The sequence below is a fragment of the Podarcis muralis genome, chromosome 15, assembly GCF_964188315.1.
Source record: "Podarcis muralis chromosome 15, rPodMur119.hap1.1, whole genome shotgun sequence".
Lineage (NCBI taxonomy): Eukaryota > Metazoa > Chordata > Lepidosauria > Squamata > Lacertidae > Podarcis > Podarcis muralis.
Window position 1 is genome coordinate 32,393,263 of NC_135669.1, and position 23,430 is coordinate 32,416,692.

The 23,430-nt window shown below is 47.3% G+C and overlaps 1 protein-coding gene across 2 annotated transcripts in view; it reads left to right on the top strand.

Annotated features, from left to right (window-relative positions):
* ZZEF1 (zinc finger ZZ-type and EF-hand domain containing 1) overlaps positions 1-23,430 on the top strand; it is a 74,948-nt gene that overhangs the window by 39,870 nt on the left and 11,648 nt on the right. The window contains exons 30-49 of one of the 2 annotated variants that reach the window (XM_077919531.1): positions 80-244; positions 642-761; positions 1,512-1,673; positions 3,426-3,555; positions 5,228-5,366; positions 6,597-6,762; positions 7,671-7,936; positions 8,818-8,969; positions 9,891-10,065; positions 11,742-11,878; positions 12,729-13,003; positions 14,031-14,205; positions 14,408-14,540; positions 15,534-15,730; positions 16,451-16,570; positions 18,060-18,248; positions 19,081-19,181; positions 20,559-20,694; positions 21,049-21,426; positions 21,925-22,068. In XM_077919531.1, the coding sequence (XP_077775657.1) occupies positions 80-244; positions 642-761; positions 1,512-1,673; positions 3,426-3,555; positions 5,228-5,366; positions 6,597-6,762; positions 7,671-7,936; positions 8,818-8,969; positions 9,891-10,065; positions 11,742-11,878; positions 12,729-13,003; positions 14,031-14,205; positions 14,408-14,540; positions 15,534-15,730; positions 16,451-16,570; positions 18,060-18,248; positions 19,081-19,181; positions 20,559-20,694; positions 21,049-21,426; positions 21,925-22,068 (3,460 nt within the window). The remainder of the gene's footprint in view (positions 1-79; positions 245-641; positions 762-1,511; positions 1,674-3,425; positions 3,556-5,227; positions 5,367-6,596; positions 6,763-7,670; positions 7,937-8,817; positions 8,970-9,890; positions 10,066-11,741; positions 11,879-12,728; positions 13,004-14,030; positions 14,206-14,407; positions 14,541-15,533; positions 15,731-16,450; positions 16,571-18,059; positions 18,249-19,080; positions 19,182-20,558; positions 20,695-21,048; positions 21,427-21,924; positions 22,069-23,430) is intronic. The other variant, XM_028708684.2, reaches the window with a different exon arrangement.

Consider the following 23,430-nt stretch of genomic DNA (forward strand, 5'->3'; position numbering starts at 1 on the left):
GTGTGGGTGAATGCACCGTCCCCTTGTGCCAATGCAGGAAAAGGTTTAATAGGAAAGTGTGTGTGTGCGTTTCTCCTAGTGTTCTGAAAGTCCTTGCTTTGAGGAAAGCTCAAGCCAAAAGCATCCTGGAAGTGCTGAAGATGATCCTCCAGTGCCTAGAATCCCTCAGCCAGCCTCACTGCTTCACCCCACCTTGCATCATCTTCCTGCTGGAACTCCTGGCTTGCCAAAAAGATTTCACAAAGTAAGACATGTGGGAAGCTGCACTTCAGGCATAGGCAGTTGCTCATTTTTAGCTCAGGTTAGCAGAGCGCGGAATGCGTCCAATCAAGCCATTGGTCCATCATTCTTAGTATGGCCTACACCTTTAATGGGGGTACCCGAGGCCAGCATATTTAATAAAAAATATTTTTTAGTACGGATAGCCTGTCATACACTTAGCACTGTCATATTTTAATGGATGATCTTGGGAGTAGCTCAAGTTATGTATTCCCCCACCCCTTTGTTTTGGTTCTTCTCATTGCCCCTTTGCTCTGGTGTCAGTGCAATGGTAGATTGAAGTAGCTATGGTTGTTGGGGCATATTACACAATGGCAGGCTTATAAAATGCAATTCAACAGCCTATATATCTTCTTTTCCAGCTATTTTGCACACTTGGAAGGCTGTGGGGCTGAGCTGCACCGGGAAATACGGGAATCTTACTACCAGCTTCTTCTCTTTTTGGTCAACGCTCTGAAAGGATTTAACGACCTCGATGAGAAGTATGGACCTCTTTCTTTCTTTCTTTCTTTCTTTCTTTCTTTCTTTCTTTCTTTCTTTCTCTTAAAGCATACAAGATCCTTTTTTTTTGTAAGACTCCTTTACTCCAACCACCATAGTAATTATCCCTGGTGTTGTGTGAAGAGTATATCCTATTGTCGTCCCATCAATCAATTTTATTGCATCACTCTGAGCTCTGAGTATCATTTATTACTTATTAAGGTATTTATATCCTGCCTTTCTCCCAAGTTGGGACTCAAGGCAGCTCAAAGCTCTTAAAAACTTTATAAAACACAAAGTTACAAAAGCAAACTAATAAAACACATTTAAAACCAGCAATTTAAATGCAGTTTGCCCTGACAGCAGCCCAGTGGTCAGTCTTCGTCTGCACCTTAGTATTCAAAGGCCTGTCTGAAGAGGAAGGTCTTGCTTAGCCTGCTGGCAGAAGGATAACAAGGGGAGGGAGGAGTCAGTGCTGATCTCTCTTGGGAAGGAATTCCGCAGTAGGGGAGCAGCCACAGAAAAGGCTCTGTATTATGAACAAGGGAGAAAAATCAGGTTGTTTCCAATGTTGCTTCCCTCCACACTATGTGCAAATTCCATCATGTTGTCTCCTTTGGTCATAGCCCCCTTTACCCCCCAAATGAAATTAAGGCCGTTTGTCCCTTCTCCTTCGCTTTTGCCACCTGCAACCTTGCAGCTCCTCCGTGTTTTAATTGCGCTGCCCTGGTTTGTCTTCCCTGTTCGTTTAGATCGTTGCTCCCTGCCTTGTCCTGCGTGCAGACGTCTCTCCTTCACCTCTTGGACATGGGTTGGGAGCCAAGTGACCTTTCCTTCTTTGTTGATATACAGCTGCCACACCTCCTTATCAACATGTCACGAGAGAACATAAGTACACATGACAGCATAGTTTGGTAAGTTGGGACAAGTACCTGGGTTTGTTTTGCTTTGACACTCCTATCGGTGCCGCAACAAAATGACTAGCACATTTGCAAAGCTAAGCAGGGTCTGGTATGGTTTCAAATTGGATGGGAGACCGCCTGTTGAGAGTCCTGCAATGCAGGGGGTTGGACTACGTCACCCTTGGGATCCCTTCCAACTCTGATTCTTTGAAAGCCTGTGAAATAATTTTGGCTGGGAAGTCGCTTGTGCATTTGTAGGAACTGCCCAGAACTGCCTCGAGGGGATCTTGGCTGAAAGGTGGGATAGAAATCTGACGAGTGAATAAATAATGCAAAATAAAGATATTTCCCAAAGCAGTTACTGTTTCTTACAAGAGCTGGCTTTCTCTAAAAAAATACAGATGCCTTGTTTTTCTTTTTTCCCTTTGTGGAGGAGCCTCGTGTTTGAAGTGTTTTGAGACTGAGATGTTTGTTGTTTGCATTAATATATCAACTGCCTGCATTGCAGGATTCCATATTTGTTCCTATGGCTGGTAGGGGCTGTGAGTTTCTGGTAGGGCTAGGCATTTGAGTAGCCCACTTTTTAAAACTTCGTTTATTAATGGCATTTGTATGCTGTTCTGGTACAGCATAAAGTTCTCTTTGTGGTTTAACAGGAAATAATTCTAAACACATTGGAAATGCAAATTAGGTCATGAAGCCATGAAATCAAAACCTGCATCCTTGCTCCTCCAAAGTTAGAACAGAGATTTAAAAACATAGAAGGTCATACTGCACCAGCTATTTAGAAGACCTGGGTGTTGCTGGAAATAAGCTGGCATTGGGCAAACCTCCCTGGGGAGGCTGTTCCATAACTATGGTGCTAGCACCAAAAAACCCCTCTTACTGGCCCCAGATAATTCAAAGGGGGACACTTAGAGCAGGCACTCCAAGGAGATTCTTGGGAAGAAGACCAAATTATTTTTAAAGCATTAATGTTAATAGGCAACCTAAAGAGGGTTAAATTGATAGGTTTAGTGCTTGAGCTAATTATGAAAACAAACGGGAGTACAGCAAGTTTTTCTGTGCCACCCATTAACAAATCTGCTCATGTGAAAGTGTGAAAAATAGTTTACTTGAGTTTTAAAAAATAGAACATAGAGATAAAACCTTAAATAGCAAAACAACAACAGAAAACAGTTTTTAGAAATGCTGGATTGTGGGGAAATGAATAAGTCTTCCCTTGGTGCTGAAAGGTTGACAGCAGAGCACTAAGTAAGCCTGTCTGGTGAGGGCACCCCACAAACCAGGGCATTACCACTGAAAGGACTCCCTCAGTGGTGCTGTGTTCTCAGGCCCCTTCCACTCTCCCTAGGTTGCAGGATCTTGTCCCTGACTACGCATTGACCTATGCTTGTTGCGTTTCTGAGATGGAGACCCTCAAAAGAGCAGCGGGACTGTATAAGAGATGTCCTTGCCCCCCTCCTCCAAGCTTCCAGGCTTGCCACATTCTCCAGATTGAAGGGGCAGGGGCAATCCTGTGCATTAATGAAATTAATTTGCATAATTGTGGATGACTTACTGAACAATTCTTCTATTCAGCTCTTAATCTGGAACACCAGGTTCAGGCTACAGTTAAGATATTTGAAGCATATTAACCTGAGGCCTCTTTTTACTTGAATCAAACGGCTTTTAATCCATTAAACATTGCAGCCCCTCTTCCCCCATTGTTTTGGTCCTGCCGTTCTAAGTAGAAAGCATTTAATTCTGTGCCTTTGTTCCTAGCCAGTGGAGCGAGGAAGAGGAACTCGCAGACTACAAGCAGAACTCCGAGTGGATGGACGAGTGTCAAGAAGGAGTCTTTGAAAGCTGGTGCGACAAGATAAGCCAGGCTGATCCAGAGAAGCAGAGGAAGGTCAGTAGAATGAAAACTTTTTGTCTGGGTTTGGTGGAAGGGCTCAAGAGGTAGAGCAGGTGGAGGCAGAGCTGGTGTAATAGGCAGGCATGGATGGGCATGTTGTAGCCAGCAGGGGTTGGGGCGGCACGTACGAGAGGCCCAAGGACCCTACTCCGAGAACTGGAGATGACATTGTGGGATGGGGTAAAGGGAGGATGTATCCTTGTATCCTGAACACAAGAAGGCAGATGGTTGACATTGGCTTTGGAAGATGCTCCTTCGAACCTGTTGAGCTATGACGTCCACCCAGTGGCCCTGGGAGAGTGCAGTCTCCCCACCACCACCACCATTTGGGATTCGGAAGGCATTTTTATGTTTCATTTTCCTGCGACTTTTTAGCTAGCTGTCAATTTTTGATTTGCCTTCTATTTTATCTGTGCATTTAAATATTTATAAGATGCCTTTCGGAATCAAATCCACCCAAGCCAGCAAATTAAAAACAACCATATCAGAACAACATTAGTATATTATTATCATTGTGAAACTTTCAAAATGGGGGCGGTGGGAGGAGAATACCAGAAATGCATTAAAATATATGATTCAGCTGGTTTAAAACCCTTTCGCAGAGCTACTTTAACGAACCAGCAGCATGACTAAAAAAACACATTTTAGTCATTGGCTGAAAACACCGATAGGTGGATGGAGTTGGGAACTCAGAATGTGCCTGCTAGGTACTTCTAAGTTCCAAAATATTGCTCACAGGATAGCTTTGAATCTGGGGGTGCGGGGAGTGTGTAACCAGCTTTGTTTGTACCTGGAAGAGTTGTATATACTCATGATACTACTTCAAAATATTACTGTAGGCTGCACCTGAATTGGCTCTTAGAAGCAGAAGCCTCCTTGGGGCTGAAACCAAGTTCTCCCTTGGCATTAATTGAGTGCGCGAGAGAGGGAGAGAAACTCCGAGAAGCAATTCTGCATCCATCTGCTTTCTTTCCAAAGCCCTCCAGGCTTCGCAAAACTCATGTTCTTCCCACCTGATGTTTCCCTGTGATGGGCTTTCTTCCCAGTTCCTGTTCCATTTTCTAGAGCAGGCATGTCCAACTCCCAAGAGACAGCAATGTACTCCCACTGTAAAATAACTGGCAGTGATCTAACCATTGGATTTTTGGGGAGGAAGACCCAAAGTTGTTGCACTTTTTTGGGCGAGGAAGACCCAAAGTTGATGAGCTTTTTGGGGGGACAAAGACCCAAAGTTTTTTTTTGCTTTTTTTGGGGGGGGGGCAATCGACCAAGGGTGTCCCACGATTGACAGGTAGATCGCAATCAAGCTGTTGGACGTGCCTGATCTAGAGGCATTGTAGCTTGCATGGAATTAATTTTCTTGTATATTCTGATGTGGACTGACCTGATGCTGCACCTGCTGAAGTTAATTGTGGCTTGGAACACAGTTACCTCTCGGGTTTTGCACTTTTCTGGATTTTGCAGTACTGTTCAGAGCTCAAAGAACAAAGCAAGATGTGCATTAAAAATACGCATTTAAGAAAACTCTACAATTCAACGATCTCTATCAGAAATATATTGATCTGTCCATGCTACAGATGATGGCAGAGCCAAGATGGTGGCATTTTGTCGTTTAAAGTTTTCTGCAAACCAAGCCCCTGAAAAGTGTTTCCATGTCTCGTTCCAGATGCACATGTTCATTGCCCGCTACTGTGACCTGTTACACGTGGACATATCCTGTGATGGGTGCGATGAGATCGCTCCTTGGCATCGTTACCGCTGCTTGCAGTGCAACGACATGGATCTTTGCAAAACGTGCTTTTTGGGTAAGCCGGTTGGCTAGAAATGGCATTGTTTCTTCTTCAAAGGGGGTGCTCAGTTTTCTGTAGCTTAACATCTTTCTTTTCCTTTTTTTTTAAAAAAGTAGACATCAAAGGAGATCCTTTTGCATTAACTTAAAAAAAAATGGCACCAATTTTCTGAATTTTGAAACAGGCAATATTGTCCACATAAGAAAAAGGAGGACTAGGGTGTAAAACATGGAAATACTATAATTTGCAGGTAGTGGTGTGTATGTGTATAGATGGATTGATGTTATGTGGATTCCCAGCACATTGATCAGCTACTACTGGCCCATTTTCCCAGCAGAGAAGAGGGACTTCAAGTTATCTACTCCCTTCCTTTCCCTTCACTCTCTCCTCTTTCTAATTCTGGGGGCAAGAATGGGGAACCCCTCAGCCCTCTAGCTATTCTCTAAACTCCCAACTCGCATCAACCCAAGCTTATTTGTGTTTTCAGGCAGTGATAAGGAAACTGTGGCCCTCCAGATGTCGCTGGACTACAACTCCCATCATCCCTGACCCTTGGCCATACAGGCTGGGGCTGATGGGAGCTGCATTCTAGCAATATCTGGAGGGCCACCGGCTCCCCATTTCTCTGCTTCAGGGGGACCCAGAAGCGTCAAAGACAGGCTTTGAGCTGGAACCTTGGCCTCTCCAGGTGATAAGTCATGATACTTAAATGGAACCTCCATGGCCCAAAGCAGTAAACTTCAGAATACCAGGCGCAATGGGGAAGAAGTGCTGCTTTTTCGTCTCTCACAAGTTTCCCGGAGACGCCCAACAGGCTGCTGATGAAACCTAAATGTGTCTTTGGTCACATCCAGCAGGGCATTTTCCATGCAAGCAAAACATCTCATTTTTTTGCCATTCAAAAGTCCTACCAGCAAGGACTTTGAACCTTCTGGCTCTTGGCCCATGCAAAGACACTGAGTGTGCACCCCAAAGGGTTATTTTTAAGCTTGTTTAAGAAAGAGAAATCGGAACATATCAGCCTTTGCCAACTTGGTGCCCTCCAGATGTTTGCCACTACAGCTTACGCCCCTCTGTGCTGGCTGAGGCTGATGGGAGCTGTAGTCCAGAACATCTGGAAGGTACTAGGCAGCAGAGGCCGAGGAAACAGCTTTATTCAACAGTTCTGCTGCAAGGGTGGTGTAGAGATTGAACGAACGATGGCTGCTTTGAACACCCGCTGCTGTCCCTTTGCATCCCATGTAGGCGGAGTGAGACCCGAAGGCCACGAGGCAAACCATGACATGGTCAACATGGAATATGCCTGCGACCACTGCCAGGGCATTATCGTTGGGCAGCGCATGAACTGCAACGTGTGCGAAGATTTTGACCTTTGCTTTGGGTGTTACTCCGCCAAGAAGTACTCTGAGAGGTACTGTGCCTTCACAACCTTCTGAATCTTAACGTGATCACACTTGGGAATTGGGTACCCCTACTTTGGGATTTTAAACCACAGAGCCTAGGACTTGCTGATCAGAAGGTCGGCGATTCGAATCCCCGCGATGGGGTGAGCTCCTGTTGCTTGGTCCCTGCTCCTGCCAACCTAGCAGTTTGAAAGCACCTCAAAGTGCAAGTAGATAAATAGGTACCACTCCAGCGGGAAGTGTTTCCGTGCGCTGCTCTGGTTTGCCAGAAGCGGCTTAGTCATGCTGGCCACATGACCCTGAAGCTGTATGCCGGGTCCCTCGGCCAGTAAAGCGAGTTGAGCGCCGCAACCCCAGAGTCGGCCACAACTGGACCTAATGGTCAGGGGTCCCTATACCTTCACCTTTACTTTTTTGGCATTATCAGGTGGAGGTGTGGGGGCAAATCCTGGCTAATCCGGTGCAATTTGCTCAGCACGTCTCCCAATCTAGCTTGAGTCAGGGGTGGGGAGCCTACAAGCTTGCAGGATGTACCTGGTTTCTTTTATTAACACCCCACCCCTGAATCTACTAATCTGACACATTAGGAACAGGGTACCTCTACATCCTTGCCCTATGAATTTGTTTCCGGTGCCAGGAACTGTGCAGATCCCATATGGATGGAGCAGTACTTTTGAGGGGGTTGGGGGTATACGAGGCTTGTATGTTGTAAGAATTTTCAGAAAATAAGTAGGAAAGAAGATGACAGTCCAGGTTGCAGAGACTTGTATTGTGCGCATGCGCCCCACAGAGCACAACCCCGCTTTGCGCCTAGAGGGAGTCACATGCATCCTGTTGACATTTTACTAGTAGCAGTGCCAGCCATCGCATCGTAATGAGAAGTTCTGCTTTTCTTCCCTCCTCACCTCCATTTTAGCCACCTGCCCACCCACAGCGTCACAGCGCACCCGATGATGACCATCCGGATCAGTGACCGCCATCGGCTCATCCAGCCTTACCTTCACAACTACTCTTGGCTGCTGTTCTCCGCTCTGGCTCTCTACAGCGCCGACTTGTCGAGCGGCAAGCAAGGGGATGGCGAGGAGGCGCTTGACCCTCAGGTCGTCGCCCACGCCAGGGCCCTGCAGCAGCAGTGCATCCAGCTGATTGGGGACTGCCTGGTGAAAGTGCAGCATGGGAAAGGTGAAGGACGTGGGGATGGCTTCTCAGACCCAGGGCAGAGCGTCAGTGGGAGAAGGGCGGGAGGGACATTGCTTATCCCAGGCATAGATTGTGCCCACTTGCTAAGGCCTGTTGCTTTGATATAAAGCTGTAAGGTAGGAGTGGGGAGCCTTTGGCCCTCTGGTTGTTACTGAACTACAACTCCCCTCATCCGTGGCCACTGTTCATGCCTGCTGAGGCTGATGGGAAGTGTAGTTCAGCAGCGTATGGAGGACTGGGGGATCCCTGCACCCTGCCATAAGGTCTGTATCTGAATTCCGTTTCAGGATGGAGATTGCAGAGGCTAACTTTTTGCATGGGTGGGATGCTTTATCGTAGGGCTGTTGGTTTTTTGCTGGTGTATGTGTTTTTTGATTAAAATATTGTAAGTCACTTTGAGTTGCCATAGAAAAAAAGTGGCTAAGAAATTTAAATAATAAAGGATGGGGGGGGGCGTTGTTGGGACACCCTCTTCCAGCTATTAAAACCCCCACGGTCAAAACATGTTGTACCTGCACTGCTCTTTTTGCTAAACTACTCACTACCCAGTGTGGGCTGTTCAGTCCATAAGGCTGCCTTTCCCCATCCCTGGTGGCTAGGGAATAGGATAATTTGGAAGGGAGGCTGTCAGCAGTGGCAGTAAAACCCCATATGAGCTGGTCTGGATTCTTGAACACTGCTGAGGGGTGAGGGAGGCACAGAGTTCATTTTCTTAAGCCTCAAGTTCCAGAACTTGCTCTAATTATGATGAGAGTTGGACTTATTTCCTGCTTTTCCTCTCCCCTCACCCCAGTACACATTTAGGATCTGGTCCATTCATGTTCTGCTTTTGGATCATCTTATCTTCCTTCCCCCACACCCAGGTTTGAAAAGCCTCGCTCTGCTCTGCATGTTGCCAGAAAGCGAATCTTTACCTGAAAAGGGGATACTGTCAGTTGAAAATTCCACAGACGGCACTAGTGAGACAGCCATGGAAACCGATAAGGCGACGTCTGCATCTTTCACCCACTGCAACGTAAATATATATTTTTAAAAATGCTTCAATATAAATGAAATATGCTTCAAACTGGTCTCTCTTTTGGTGTCCCTTTTTATGATTCTCTGCAGCTATAATGACTGCCTATACCAACTTCTGTGTACATGGAACCTTCCAGATCTTTTGGGCTACAACTCTCTTCAGCCCCAGCATCCTGTGGCCATGCTGGCTTGGTCTGCTGTGAGTTATAAACCAAAACAGCTGTAGAATATACCGGGTAGGCAAAAGCTGCCCGGATTCTTGCAGCTTATAAGCAGATAAGGCAGAACAGGAGGATGTTGACTCCTGTTTTCTAGAAGGTGGGAGTGAGCTCCACATCCGCAGCAAACGATTAACTGTGGTATACCTTCACATGTGAATATTGTCATTGATGAAGAATCCTATTTTTGTTAACAAAGAGACATGAGCGGTGGGTGGAACGAATGATGGCTTCCCAGGGCCTGAATCTGACTTCACCTTGGTTTTGTGTGTTTGTGGTAATTTCAGGCTGATAGCTAATAGTTCAAAAGTGTAGGAAACAAAGGTCTCACCTCGCAAGGAACATAGCAAGCGCACCCATTCATTGAGCACACACGTCCTCTTTCCCACACACCTACACTGCCAATCACCACCACCCACTCCCTTCGCTTTTCAGCTGGGGAGTTTCCTCCATCCCTGGAAGGATGGAGTGCAGACTTATCAAATTCCTTATGCTCTGGAAGTTAGGGACCCATCTGGATCAGGACTCAGTGGAAACAAATCCCTCTGGCTGAAGGGGGAGAACCTTCTTAAGGCAGCCCAATTTGGTGAAGTTGAAACCTGCAGGTGCTCCACCCTGCTGTTTGTTTTAGCTTTTGACAAGTCAGGCTTGCCAACTGCATAAGAGCACTGCTGCAATTTTCGCCTCTCCTTTATTCATAGGGGAATGGAAATGCTGATGAAATCCAGGCCTCTGCAGATACCGAACGAGCGCAGAAAGTGAAAACGGAGGGCAAGCCCTCCAACGGCCTTCCACTGAAGAAAGAGGTGGTAACACAAGAGAGAGAGAAGCTTGCCCTTAATTCAGATTTTCAAGCGAAGGAATCTATATCTGCAGGTAAAGATTACTTCCTTTTTGGTTCCTGGAATTACAAGTCACTACTCTGTTTTTAAATGTCTTTCTCCTTTATCATTTGAACATTTTTCTTCTAAGTTTGTGGCTCTGCCATTGTTTGGCATCAAAATTACTTTGCGCTTGCGGCTGGTAATAACATGTAGTTGATAGTAATCATTTTTAAATTGCCTAAAATGTACCAAGTGCCTTTCAAGACACCCTAACCAGCAGCCTTACAAACTATATTTATCTTAAATGTGGAGAAACGAGTTGGTGGAAGGAGAGGGAATAATTTCTGAGCAGAAGTTTATGCATGTTCAGAGAACTTAATAGAGGAAAGATAAGTGCTAGTCATAGTTTACCAATATGAGCATTGCAGTAAGCCTTGATTAGCACTAAACTGCAAATAGGAAGTGATGCCGTGCTTGGGAGTGCAGATGCGGGAGTGCACAGGCCTCCCAAGGTGGCTTGGAGGACTGGCTAAACTGAGGCTAGATGCTTCAAAGAAGTGCTGCTTCACACCATGCATTGCACCAACTTGGAGGACTTTTAATGGGGGGTTATTATTATTATTATTATTATTTATTAAATTTGTAGCCCGCCTTGCATCCGAAGATCACAACATAAACATACAAAACGAGAACACAAAATACATAATAAGATCAAGAACAAATCAAAAACCACCACCACCCTCCTATAAACACGTTTAGAAGGACATAGAATGTTAATCAGCCAAAGGCTCAGTTATAAGAAACAACCACTTTTGCCTGGTGTCTAAAGCTGTATAATGAAGATGCCAGGCGATGTTCCCTGGGGAGAGCATTCCATAAGTAGGGAGCCTTTTGTGGGGGAAGACACAAGAAGGCTCTCAGGTGATGAACACAGGGTCTGGGTTGGTTCATATGGGGAGAGATGGTATAACTCATGGCAGTAATCTGGCTTACGAGGTTACCAGAGCATAGACAACAGAAGTTAGGCTATCCCTGTCCAGATAGTGGCACCGCGGGACTACCAGCCGAAGCTGATGCCACCTGAGCTTCCAGCGACAGCAAAGGAGTATCCCTAAGCTATGTACCTGCTCCTTCAGATGGAGTGTAAGCCCGTCAAGGGCAGGCCACCTCTCATCCATTCGTTCTAGGGAACCACCCACTAACAGTGGCCCAGGCTTACTTGGATTGAGCTTCGGTTGGCTCCGATCCAGTCCATTACCAAGGCAAGAGAACAGTCCAGTACATCCATTGCCTCACCTGCAGATATAAAGGAGAAGTAGAGCTGTGTGACACCAGCATTTTGCTGACAGTGTACTCAAAGATCAATCCATGGCTGTATCCTCAGGAATCTGAGACATGCCTCTCAATACCACCTACTGGTGAATAACCATGATGTATTCATTTCCTGCGAGGGGCTTCCCAGGGGCATCTGGTTGGTTGCTGTAGGAAACAGGACTCTTGGACCGGATGGTCCTCTGGTCTGATCTCGCAGGGCATAAGGAAATACCATAAGGAAAGTTAAAGCTAACCACGGTTATCACATTGCAGATGCAATGCTGCACCATGGTCAGCGCCGAAAGCGAGAGAAAGTCAAGCACGCGGAGGGAGCACACTGTGAACCTGCTATCTCAACAGTAATGACAATTCTGCAATTTGGAGAAATTTATGTTGATTTCTTTTGTTTTACAGAAGCTGAAGTTGCCAATGTTTTGACTCCATGCCGAGCTGAACCGAAGGCAATGCCCAGCCAAGAGGAGATATTTGCCGAGTGCTCCCAGAAGAGGATTCTTGGGTTGCTGGCTGCCATGTTGCCTCGCTTGAAATCAGTAAGAATCTGCACAAACTGGGGGAAGGGAAGCCAGGGAGTTCCTGGGTGGCAAGAAGAAGGAAGCGGGTAAAGCAGCTGGAGGAGAAGAGGGCAGAGGCTTGACAAAGAACTGGGTGGTGGGAGTGTCCTTTTCCCATCCTTGGGACCCCACCAAACCACCTGAACCTGCAACTGGGTGTGGAGAGTGCAGCCGACTGCTGAATGGGACAGCCTGAGGCTGATCCATCCACCTTGGGCCTGCTCGTAAAAAGCAGAGGTGAATAAACAGCTGGATAGACGGGCCACCTTGGATGAAGGCAGGAAACAGACTGAGTGAGGAGAGAGCTATGTGCTCTTGACTCTGAACATTTCTTGCCTTGACACCCATTACAAACACATTGGTTTTGGGACATGGGTGGCGCTGAGGGTTAAACCACAGAGCCTGGGACTTGCCGATCAGAAGGTCGGTGGTTTGAATCCCCACGACGGGGTGAGCTCCCGTTGCTCGGTCCCAGCTCCTGCCAACCTAGCAGTTTGAAAGCACGTCAAAGTGCAAGTAGATAAATAGGTACCGCCCCAGCAGGAAGATAAACGGCGTTTCCGTGCGCTGCTCTGGTTCACCAGAAGTGGCTTAGTCCTGCTGGCCACATAATGCGGAAGCTGTACGCCGGCTCCCTCGGCCAATAAAGCGAGATGAGTGCCACAACCCCAGAGTCGGCCACGACTGGACCTCATGGTCAGGGGTCCCTTTACCTTTACCTTACAAACACATTTCAGGTGAGACCAGCAGTCCATTCCCAGCTGGAAGTGAAGGAGTGAAGCACATCCCCAGTCCTCTGATTTCCTGCCCCCTTCTGCCCTCTCTGCAGGACTCGACGATGTCTCTGATGAACCTGGACCAGATCCTCCCGCTCATGTTTCAAGTTGTGATCTCAAATGCCGGCCATTTGAATGAAACCTACCACTTAACCCTGGGGCTCCTAGGCCAGTTGATTCGAAGGCTGATGCCTGCAGAAGTAGACGCTGCCGTGACCACGGTCCTCTCGGCCAAGCACGGCCTTGTTGCTGCTGATGGGTCCTCTGTGCCGGAAGGATGGAAGACGACCCATCTCCTCTTCAGCTTGGGAGCGGTTTGCCTGGACAGGTACATAGAGAAAAGTTTTCTTCTGCCTATTCCTGGAGTAGGGAACGGTAGGTGGGCAGAAGTTATTGCAGGCGGTCTCCCCGCCTGCAATAGCCAGTGCAAGACACCCCCACACCCCCATGGACTGGGGCACTGGGCAAGCACAGGATCCACTGAGTCCCTAGCAGGCCCTGCTGTTGTCATATCACTACAGTGGGCCTGATCCAGGCCTCTTTGCTGCACCAGCCTGGACTCTGGCATAGTGAGGGGGTATTTACCCCTCCCCATTCCATCCTGGCAACATGAGCTGGTTAGTGGAGGCTGTTACGGTTTGTGGTTCAGCTTCGAAGCTGGCGGTTTTGCCCTGCAGCAGTGAGCAGTACCCCCTCCCCCGGGGGGGTGGAATTAGCAAGGGGGTGCTAAGAGGCAAGGGGGTGGCAGAGGTAGCATTGGAGGTGGGGCTAGAGCCTGAAGTGTAACATCTTCTACTGCTCTTGATTGCTTTCAAAGCTATAGTCACGTTTCTTTGTATTTGTGGTTCTGAGTTTTCACAAGATATCTCATTATCTGTAATAGCTGGATCTAGTTCATCAGTTTTGTTGAATTAATTAAATAGTTTTGATTGGACTTTGAATGAATGTGCAGTTTATCATTACTGTTTTGAATTTTTTGATGTTATTATCCATCCTTAGCGGGCTGTGTAAATGACTACAGTATTCTGAATAATGCTTTTTATCGGGCAGGGGGCAGTGGGGATGAGTTTGTGGACCCATGGAGGGGGCAGTGGCCCAAAAAGGTTTGGGGACCACTGCCCTAGAGTGTACCAAGCATGCTGTTTCTATGGGGGAGGCCAGCTGTCATTTCCAAGAAAGCTTGTCCACCCTTGATTAAGGAATCTCTGCTAAGCATCAGAGGGAAGCGTGCCTTTGCTTGATCACTGGAGTCATTTGTCGTTTTGGAAACCTCACTGGTGCATGAATAGCGCACACAGACACACAGCTAAATGGGCTGCTCAGCCTAAGAAAACCCCAAACTTTTTGTTTTTCAGCCGTGTAGGCCTCGACTGGGCATGCACTATGGCCGACATCCTCCGAGCCCTGAACGCCTCTGCACAATGGCACAGTGTGATTGCTGCGTTCACAGACCACTGCATCAAGCAGCTGCCCTTCCAGCTGAAACACACCAACATCTTTACCTTGCTGGTACTTGTCGGCTTTCCAGAGGTGAGTGTGTTGAGCTTTAAAGCACCGCCGCTGCAGAACCCTTTCCCAGGCAGCGCTGCCACAATTGCAACAATGACAACAACAAAAATGCATTTTGCTGGGGCAGGGGAGGATGCATAAAAGTTGGTCGTGGTCAATCCTTGCCTGGAGTTTGACTTCCTCTCCTCTCCTCTCTCTCTCTCTCTCTCCCCGCTGCCTACAGGTCTTGTGCATGGGGACCCGATCTGTGTATATGGACAACGCAAATGAGGCCCACAACGTGATCATCCTCAAGCACTTCACAGAGAAGAACAGGGCGGTGGTTGTGGACATGAAAACAAGGAAGAGAAAAGCAGGTTCTACACCTCTTCCTTTCAACTTAATCTCAGCATGATCCCTCTTTCTTGCGCCGCTTAGTTTTGCTCTTAGCTGCCTTCACAGTCACAAGGGCTAGAACACTCACTTTTTTTCTTTTTTAAAGAAGTGACTTGTGTTAGTTGGTTAACAAATGAATGAATTGTTTTACTTCCTTCACACAGAAATTTCTGCCTTGCCCTTCTGGTGCCTTTTTGCCATTCAGGGCAACAGTTAAACATATTAAAACAACATATTAAAAGGCAAACAGTAAAAACAAATGCAACACCCAGGTTGGTATTCAGCTTAAGCTTTACTCAGAGTCGACTTGTTGAAATTAATGGCTGTAATGAGGTCACGTTCATTAATTTCAATGGGTCTGCTGTGAATGGAACTTAGTTGCATACCACCACCCCACAAATAAAATGCACATCATTAAAAATCCATATAAAGGCCAGAGATCACAAGGAAAAATGACCTTGGCAGGCAGAAGGAATCAAAATGTTTGAATGAATGAGAGTGATGGTCACACAACACGAAGACTGCTGTGGAACCCCATGAATCCTATTTTATTTATTATTTCTAAGGCAGTTCATTTTGCACTGTTGCGGGAAATTAATGGGATGTGATTTGAGAATGGGTTTCAGGTGTTTGGTTTTTTGCACGCATCACCATTTTTATGCATTACTTTGCTAGACAAAAGCTCAGAGGTGGCTGCTTAAACAGTGGCATGTTTGGCAAAATAAATGCTGCAGCACCACAAAATCTCTATATTCTACCTTGCTGCCTGCATTGGGGTTATTTTGATGCACGATCAGTGTCCCACTTTTGTGTATACCTGATTTTGTTTATTTTTTAAGCGAATAGAATTGATGTTTGGGTTGATGCTCTCCGTGGAACACTTGGGGTGTTAGGTCAAGGTTGGCCCCAGTACTGAACCAGGCCACGATCCCCAGCAGAGACCTGCACAGTTACCTCCTTCCTCTGCTTTCTAGTGAAAGACCTCCAGCTGGTTCAGCCATGCGGACAAGACGATGACGAGTCTCGGTGCCAGTTGCGGCAATACCTCCAACACTTTGTGTTCATCACCAGCCATCTCCTCCAGACCAGCATCAACAGCAGCTTTGCAGAGGCTGTGGAAGCAACCTGGGTCTTATCTCTTGCCCTGAAGGGGCTATACAGGACGCTTAAGGTACAATATAGCGTGGCAGGTACTATGTGCGGTGGATCTAGGCGGCGAAGCCAGTGGTCTTCACTACACCTTATTTATTTAGAGCAGGGTTTTGGCAGCTGTTGTTTGGACTTCAACTCCCATCATCCCCGACCACTGGTCCTGCCAGCTAGGGATGGTGGGAGTTGTAGTCCAACAAAAGTTGGGAGACCCAAGTTTGGGAAACCCTGGTTTAGAGCATTAGGATCCCCCACTCTTCAGCTGAAAAGGCTCCCAGAGCAGCTTAACAGAGAAGCCATTAAAACTAAATGTCCCCTGTCGTCAGGCTTACAGTCTAAAAAGGGAGAACACAGCACACAAGGGGAAAGGAATGGGGAGGGAAGAGGGGGAAACAAACGTGAAATCCATTTGACTTTGGAAGTGGCCTGTAGAAGAAAGCAGGACGGTCCAAAGAAACAAGGGGGCAAACCTCAGAAAAGGTGCTGGAAGAAGGTTTGCATTATTCCTGGTCACTCCCTATTTCTTCATGCGCCCAATGCCTTTTGAATATGATATTGTTATTCAGAGGCGGGGGGGGGGGGGGGGGAAGCGGTTCAGAGAGTATAATTCAAGCAGCCAAGTATAAGGTTTAAGATGTAAAGATTACATGAAAGCCACATCATGCAAGCAGTTTTCCATCTGGGCTGCGATACATCTGGTTTCAACAGGTTTTTCTTCTCTTTTCTCCCCTGTCTTTGGCAGATGCATCCCTTTGAAGAAATTCGCACCGCCTTCCTTCAGACGGGTCTGCTTAAATTGCTGGTGAAGAAGTGCAGCAAAGGAACAGGCTTCAGTAAGACCTGGCTTCTTCGAGACTTGGAGGTAATGCAGGGGCTTCTCCAAGATGGCGGGGCTGCTGATCCCCTGTGTCTGAAACGATGCCTTTTGCTCATCTGCGTAAGCTCTTTCCAGTCCTCCAAAGAGAACACACGAGGGCTCAAGCTATGCAGGGGTGTCAAGGGGATCCTTGCACCAACCTTGTCTTCTTCCTCTTGTGACCTTTCATGCATCAGTTATGGAGATCTGGAGGGGAGACCCTTAACTCTGTTCATTTTGAGCCTCATTTTGATGCCTAAACAGGACTAATTCCTCTTGAGCCTCCTGCCAGTCATTTCATTTTATTTTTTAAAATACATTTTTATTTCCCATTTTCCCGTTTTGCATTATTCAACAATAAATATAAATCACACACAAATCCAGTAATGTTTTCTGCGACTTCCCTCCCTCCTCTTCTGCAGTTTTTTATTTTTCTATCAGATTCTCTTACTGCATATCTTAATTTATCCTTTTTACCCATTTATCTGTTTTTAATTCCCTTAAAATCCTTACTGCTCATGTTTATATCAATCCTGCTAATGTTTTTAATTGTTTACAGTCTGTTTTCATATATTCAATAAATTTCCCCCATTCTGCTACAAAGAGTTTATCATCCCGATTTCTTAACCTTCTGCTAAGTTTTGCCATCTCTGCTTATTCCATCAATTTTAGTTGCCAGTCATCTCTTTTTTGGGGTCATTTCCTCTTTCCAGTTTTGTGCATATATCATTTGGGCAGCTGTGGTAGCATAGATAAATAGTTCTTTCTGATCTTAGTTATTTTAAGCAACCCCCCAGTTCATTATAAATCATTTCCCAGAAGGCTTTTGCAACCTTACAGGACCACCACATGTGAAAAAAGTACCCTCTTTCTCTTTACGCTTCCAGCATATATTGGATTTAGACTTACACATTTTTGCCAGCTTGCTAGGCGTCAGATACCATCTAGACATCATCTTCATGTGGTTTTCTTTTAATGCGTAAGCATGCTGTAAATTTTAAATCTCCTTTCCAAAGACTTTCCCACGCTGGCATATCAACATAATAACCTATATCTCCTGCCAGTCTTTTCAGACAGTGCTAAGCTGGGTGGGCCCAATGGCCTAACTCTGTACAGGGCAGCCACGTATGTTGCATTGATTCAGATATTGACTGCAATTGCATTTAAGGCATTTATACCCCCATCCTTAGCCAAAAAGGCTCTATTGCACCTGTCACCAGCCTAGTGCCTTCCATATTTTTTGGACCACAACTCCGATCAGATATGGCTATGCTGGCTGGGATGTATCAGGAAGTTTTTAAAGTTTGACATTTTATTATTTTTTCCTATTTGCTGGAAACCGCCCAGAGTGGCAGGGTTTAAAAATTGTTGTTGTTGTTGTTGGACCTGAAGTCCCAAACATCTGGAAGGTACCAGGTTGACAAAGGTCAGCCTATAGGTTGTGTGGCCCGGTTGGTCTGCCACCAACATTCAAGTTGCATTTTGTCTCTTGCAGATCTTGTCAATCATGCTTTACTCATCAAAAAAGGAGATAAGCTCCCTGGCGGAGCACAAGAGCCCAGACCTTGGTGAAAGGGACCAGGATCAAGCATTGGATCAGTCTGCTGTCACTCCCACAGATGCTGACCAGAACAGGCTCGATCCACTGGAGGGCTTGGATGAAACCACCAAAATATGCTTCCTGGTACGCTTTTGACATTTATCTAGCAACAGGCAAGAATCTCAGAATTGTAGAGTCGGAAGGGGCCACAAGGGTCATCTAGTCCGACACCCCAGCAATGCAGGAATCTTTAGCCCAATGTGGGGCTCAAACGCACGACCCTGAGATTAAGAATCACGTGCTCTCCCAACTGAGCTACCCCAGGCCACCAAGCAGCACAGTATGTTAGCTCACATTGCACAGGTCAGGCCTTATTTCAAGGGTGGGGAACCCTTTGCAGTCTGTGGGGTCACATTTCCTTCTAAGGAGCCTTTGGAGGATGGAACACACGGTAGTGGTTAGCAGGGCCAGAGGCAAAAATGAGCGGACCAAGAAGTGTGATATTTACCTTTTTGCAGTTGGCTAGTTTCCAAACATGTCCAGACCTAGGGACTGGAGCCCACTTCATCAGATGTGTGAAGTGTCTTTCTCTGAAATGAACTCTAGTGCATAGGAGGAAACCCCTTAGTCTTTAAGGTACTACTGGACCACGGTTGCTGATGCTGTTTTTACATTTTTGTTCAGCAGCTTTGGGTGAAGTTCTGATGGTTCTCAGGATGAACTGATAGATTAGGCAACAGGAACTCCCCTTTCTGTAGCCCCACAATATACTAACAAAGAAAGCTTAATGAATGCATTGCTTAAATGTACTCATGAAACCTGATTTCAAATTTGGGACTTCCAAAGGCTGACTCACACATACAACTTGTTCAATTCACACACCCATTGTTGAATCATAGTCCGCCACCCCCCGAAGCAAAGAGTAAAAGCACCAACCCTTTTCCTTGCTTTTTACCCCTGTTGAACTTAATTCCAGATGACCCACGATGCCCTTGACGCCCCTCTGCATATCCTTCGGGCCATGTACGAATTGCAAATGAAAAGGACCGATTCTTTCTTCCTGGAGGTCCAGAAGAGGTAAAGGAGTTCCCAAGGCTAGCTGGAAATGAGGAGCTGGGTGGGTGCATGCACCGGCTTGACCGATCAATGTTGGAACAAAAAGACATGTTTTGAAGGTGTATGAGGCTGCCACCTTGCTGGAGCTGAGCACATCTGGGGTTTTGGCCAGTGCTTTGGGTGGGTGACTGCCTAGGAAGCACATGTCTGCCTTCTTGGGTTCCATGATGGAAGAAAGGTGAGATAACAACATAAAAGGGCAAATAAATAAAAAGAGGAAAAGAGCATTATGGATACCACCTTTCCAGGAGTGGGATGGGGAAGAAGGGGGTTGCTTGTGTGTGTGTGTGTTTTAATGAACTGTTATGAGGAAGAGTTGAGTACCTTTCTAAAGAACAGTATTCACCCAATGTGGTGGTGGTGGTGGTGGTGTTTAGTCGTGTCCAACTCTTCATGACCCCATGGACCCCATTCACCCAATGTAGCGCAGGGAATTACATTGTGCAGAGGAGCATTCCTCCTCTGAAGTGAGTCAGCCAATGAGGCAGTCCAGGCGCAGGCCTTGGTGTCAGGTTCTTCCACTACAACAAGAGCAGCCAATGTGATCCACTGTAGATGTGTGTCGGACACCACCTCCCTTCGACCTAGGATCAGCTTGGGACCAGGTTGCTTGAGCGACCTCCTCATCCCTTACAGTCTCAGTAGCTCACTGCTTTCTCTCCTGCAAGTTCCAAAGGCCTCAGAAACCCACTTTGTGGGAGCAGGGCTTTTAGCGTGGCTGCCCTGTTTCTGCGGAATAGCATTCCTGCCAAGGAATGCACTTTCTGGAAACAAGTGAAGATAATTTCGTTGCAACAGGCTTTTCCGGTGGGATGAAGGGGTCTTTACCACGAGTGCTCATTCGTTAGGGTTTTAGTTTTCGTATAAGTGCATTTGCCGTTTTCGTGCTTTTAAGCTGTTTTTGAATTACCTTGTTTGTATATGATCTTGAGACAGTGGTTTAGAAGGCGATTAATAAATTAAGTAGAATAATGATAATCCTGACCATTGGTCATGTTGGTAGCTGGGAGTTGGAGTCCATCATCATTTTGCGGGCAGCCTGTAGGCTTTCCCTGTGCTGTATACTCCTTCCCCTTGGAGAGCAGCTAAGTGGTAGGCTGGCTTCTTGCTGTCAGCCAACTCAGCTCTCCACGCCATTTGCATCTTGCAAATTAGAGCTGGGAGGCATTAAATACTTAACTGCTTTGCAATCAGCGTATTCAAGATTTCAGCAAACAAGAGCCTTCCTGGGGAAGTAGCATCGGGAATGTAAATGGAGAAGCCTTTTCATGCAAAGATCCTGTTTTTTATTTACGTTTCTGGAATTTGACTGCAAAATGCTTGGGTGTGCCCTTAAAGGTTTGACGGTGACGTGGTGACAACGGATGAGAGGATCCGGACATTGGCTCAGAAATGGCAGCCCAGCAAGTGCTTGCGGTCGGAGGAGCAGATTTCCAAAGCGCTCGATACGGACATGATTATTGTGCCATGTCTGGTGAGTCTTCCACGTACTTCAGTGTACTAGGAGCACCTAACGTAATGCACATAAAGTAAAACATTTGGAAGTATTCAGGTGGGCAAATAGCAATGGCTGATTGGGTGAAGTGTAGTGGTTAGACTAGGACACGGGAAGCCTCAATTTAAACCCCCCACTCAGCCAGGATGCTCAGTTGGGCTAAGAACTGCTGTCCCTCATCCTCAGCTGCCTCATAGTAATGTAAGTTTCTAGTCCATGGTAGCTATGGAAAACAGCTGCCTCAAAATATGTGGGCTGCATCTGCCTAGAAAAGCCCCAGCGTGGTAAGTGGTGTTGGATTTTGAAGTGAAATATAACCCCGAATCTCTGCAGCCTGCTCCTGTTTTACAGTCCAAGCCTGCCCCCTGCAACAAGGCCACAGAAGAATCCAACCCCATCACCCAGAAGCTCATCACCAACACGGAAAGCGACCTCCAGCTCAGCTACGCCAAGCAACGTCGCACCAAGAGCTCCGTCCTCCTGCACAAGGAGCTGGACTCCAGGAGCAAGAAGGCCGTGCGCGGCTACCTCTACCGGGTCAACGATGCCACCGCCGTCCTTTACGCGAGGCACGCCCTTGCTTTGCTGTTGGCCAAGTGGCCCGACGACGTGGCGATCAGCGAGGAGATGCTGGAGCTCAGCGGTCCGGCTCACATGACGTACATCCTGGATATGCTTTTGCAGCTGGAGGAGAAACAGCTGTGCGAGAAGGTAGCAGTTTTTTCTGAGAGAAACACACACACACACACACACACACACACACACACACACACACACAGACCCCTCCCCGGCATATTGAAAGATTGTGACTTTGGAAAGGGCTCTTTAAAACCTGCCAGAGAATACATTCAATCAATTAAAGTCCCTGCCCCACAAGCTTACACCCATGACACACAATGGAAAAGGGACAGGGAGGGAAATCAAGCTAAGGAACCAGTTCTTAAAGGGCTGTTCTCATATTGACCAGCTGGTGGGAGGTGCCTGATGGAGCTGGTCTTTAAGCAAAGCTGATGGAATGAGCCTTTTGCTCCCCATTTCCCACAGAGGCAGCTTGAGGGAATGGCTGCCCCCAGGTGCCAGTTGAGGGGAGAAGTCTGATGGGGCTGGCCTGTCTCAGCAGAGCTGATGGAGTGATGATGGTACCAACTGTGCTGCATTTGCAAACCCGCCTTCGCCTTCTGAAGCCGGTTTAATTTGTGCCCTCTGCAGATTCTCCTGAAAGTGCTCCGCGGCTGCAACGAAAGCATGTTGGCGACGATGGCGTTGACGGCCTGTCAGTTCATGGAGGAGCCCGGGATGGCCGTCCAAGTGCGGGAGTCCAAGCACCCCTATAACAACAACACAAATTTTGAGGTACTCCCCCCAGCAGTCTGACATCACCTGTGTGAAATTACGGTGACGGCCCACCAAGAGCAGAGACGTGGGCAGGAGAGAGAAAATGGCCTTAATGGCTTTACTTACGAAGGCAGGTTTCCAAGTAGGGCAGGCACAGGGAACCTTTTTTCAGCCACGTTCTCTTCTGGGCAAACTTCTGGGCAGGGGTGGGGCTACATGCCAGTGGTGGGCGTGGCCAGAGGCAAGAGTGGGCAGGGCAGCAAATGCCAGCTAGTGACTGGATGCCCTCACACAACCCTCTCTGCCCCCACCCTTGCAAGCGAGAGACATCATCCGAGTACGAGGACACATTCCATCCAGGCAAAAACCCTTAAGATGAGCAACACAGTCTTGGCTTTAGTTTCCCCATGTGCAAAACCTACCTTCCGAGGTGGGTTGGATGACTGAGATAATTTATGTGTAGGTGGAAACGAGATATGCCTGGAGGGTGGCATATGCACTGCAGTTTCTAAGGGAATTTTGCAAGTGGGTGCAACAACCTGTGGCTCCTTTGTGGGAGGTGGGAAGGAGCCACACCGGGGCAGCTCCAAGAGCAGCACTGGGAGGCAGAAGAGGTTTTTGTTGAATGGAAACTGCCACCCCCTCTTTGGGCAAAGTGTGCTCCTACTAGCTATCAGCTGAGAGGTGGGTCTGAGTGTGCTCCAGCGAAGAAACCAGGAGCCCACCTTAACCTCTCGATTGCTCCTTTGAAGCCTTCCCCTTATCCACACTGCACCTGACATTGTGGAGCAGGAGGTATGACTTCCCCAGAATGGCCCAGCGGGCCAAATGGGGAGGCCCAAGTTTGCCCCACAGGCTACAGGAGCCTCCCACCCCTGGAGCCCACCTTTTTTCTCCCCGTGAGTCACTCTTACCTGTCTCAGCTCTCTTAATAATGCACCATGGAGACCTCCAGAGGAGTGAATCATGCCTGGGCAGAACAAGCAGAGTCCTCTTTAGAACATGGGTCGTTCTGGTGCATCTTAGCCGTGGGATGATTCAGCCACCCTCAGCGCAGAAATCCATATGGAGGAGAAGCTGGAGGAGTGAATTGTTCTGAAGAGCTGCAGAGAGCAGCCACCTCTTGGCGTTCCAGGCTCATCAGAGCCTTTCATTTTTAGCTTGTTTGCTGCGAGAACTAAACTAAGCTGGTTCTCACTTCCCAGCCTGCAGATTCAGGATATGAAACTTGAATCCATAGAATAGCATCTCCCTTTCGGTGTTTACCTTTCAACCAAGGTTCTTCTGTGCCCTCAGGTTTGTCACTCCGAACACCCACCCTGGCTGCCATTCTAATTTTGAGTCAGCCAGCATTCCCTCTTGTTGGATTCCTTCCCGTTT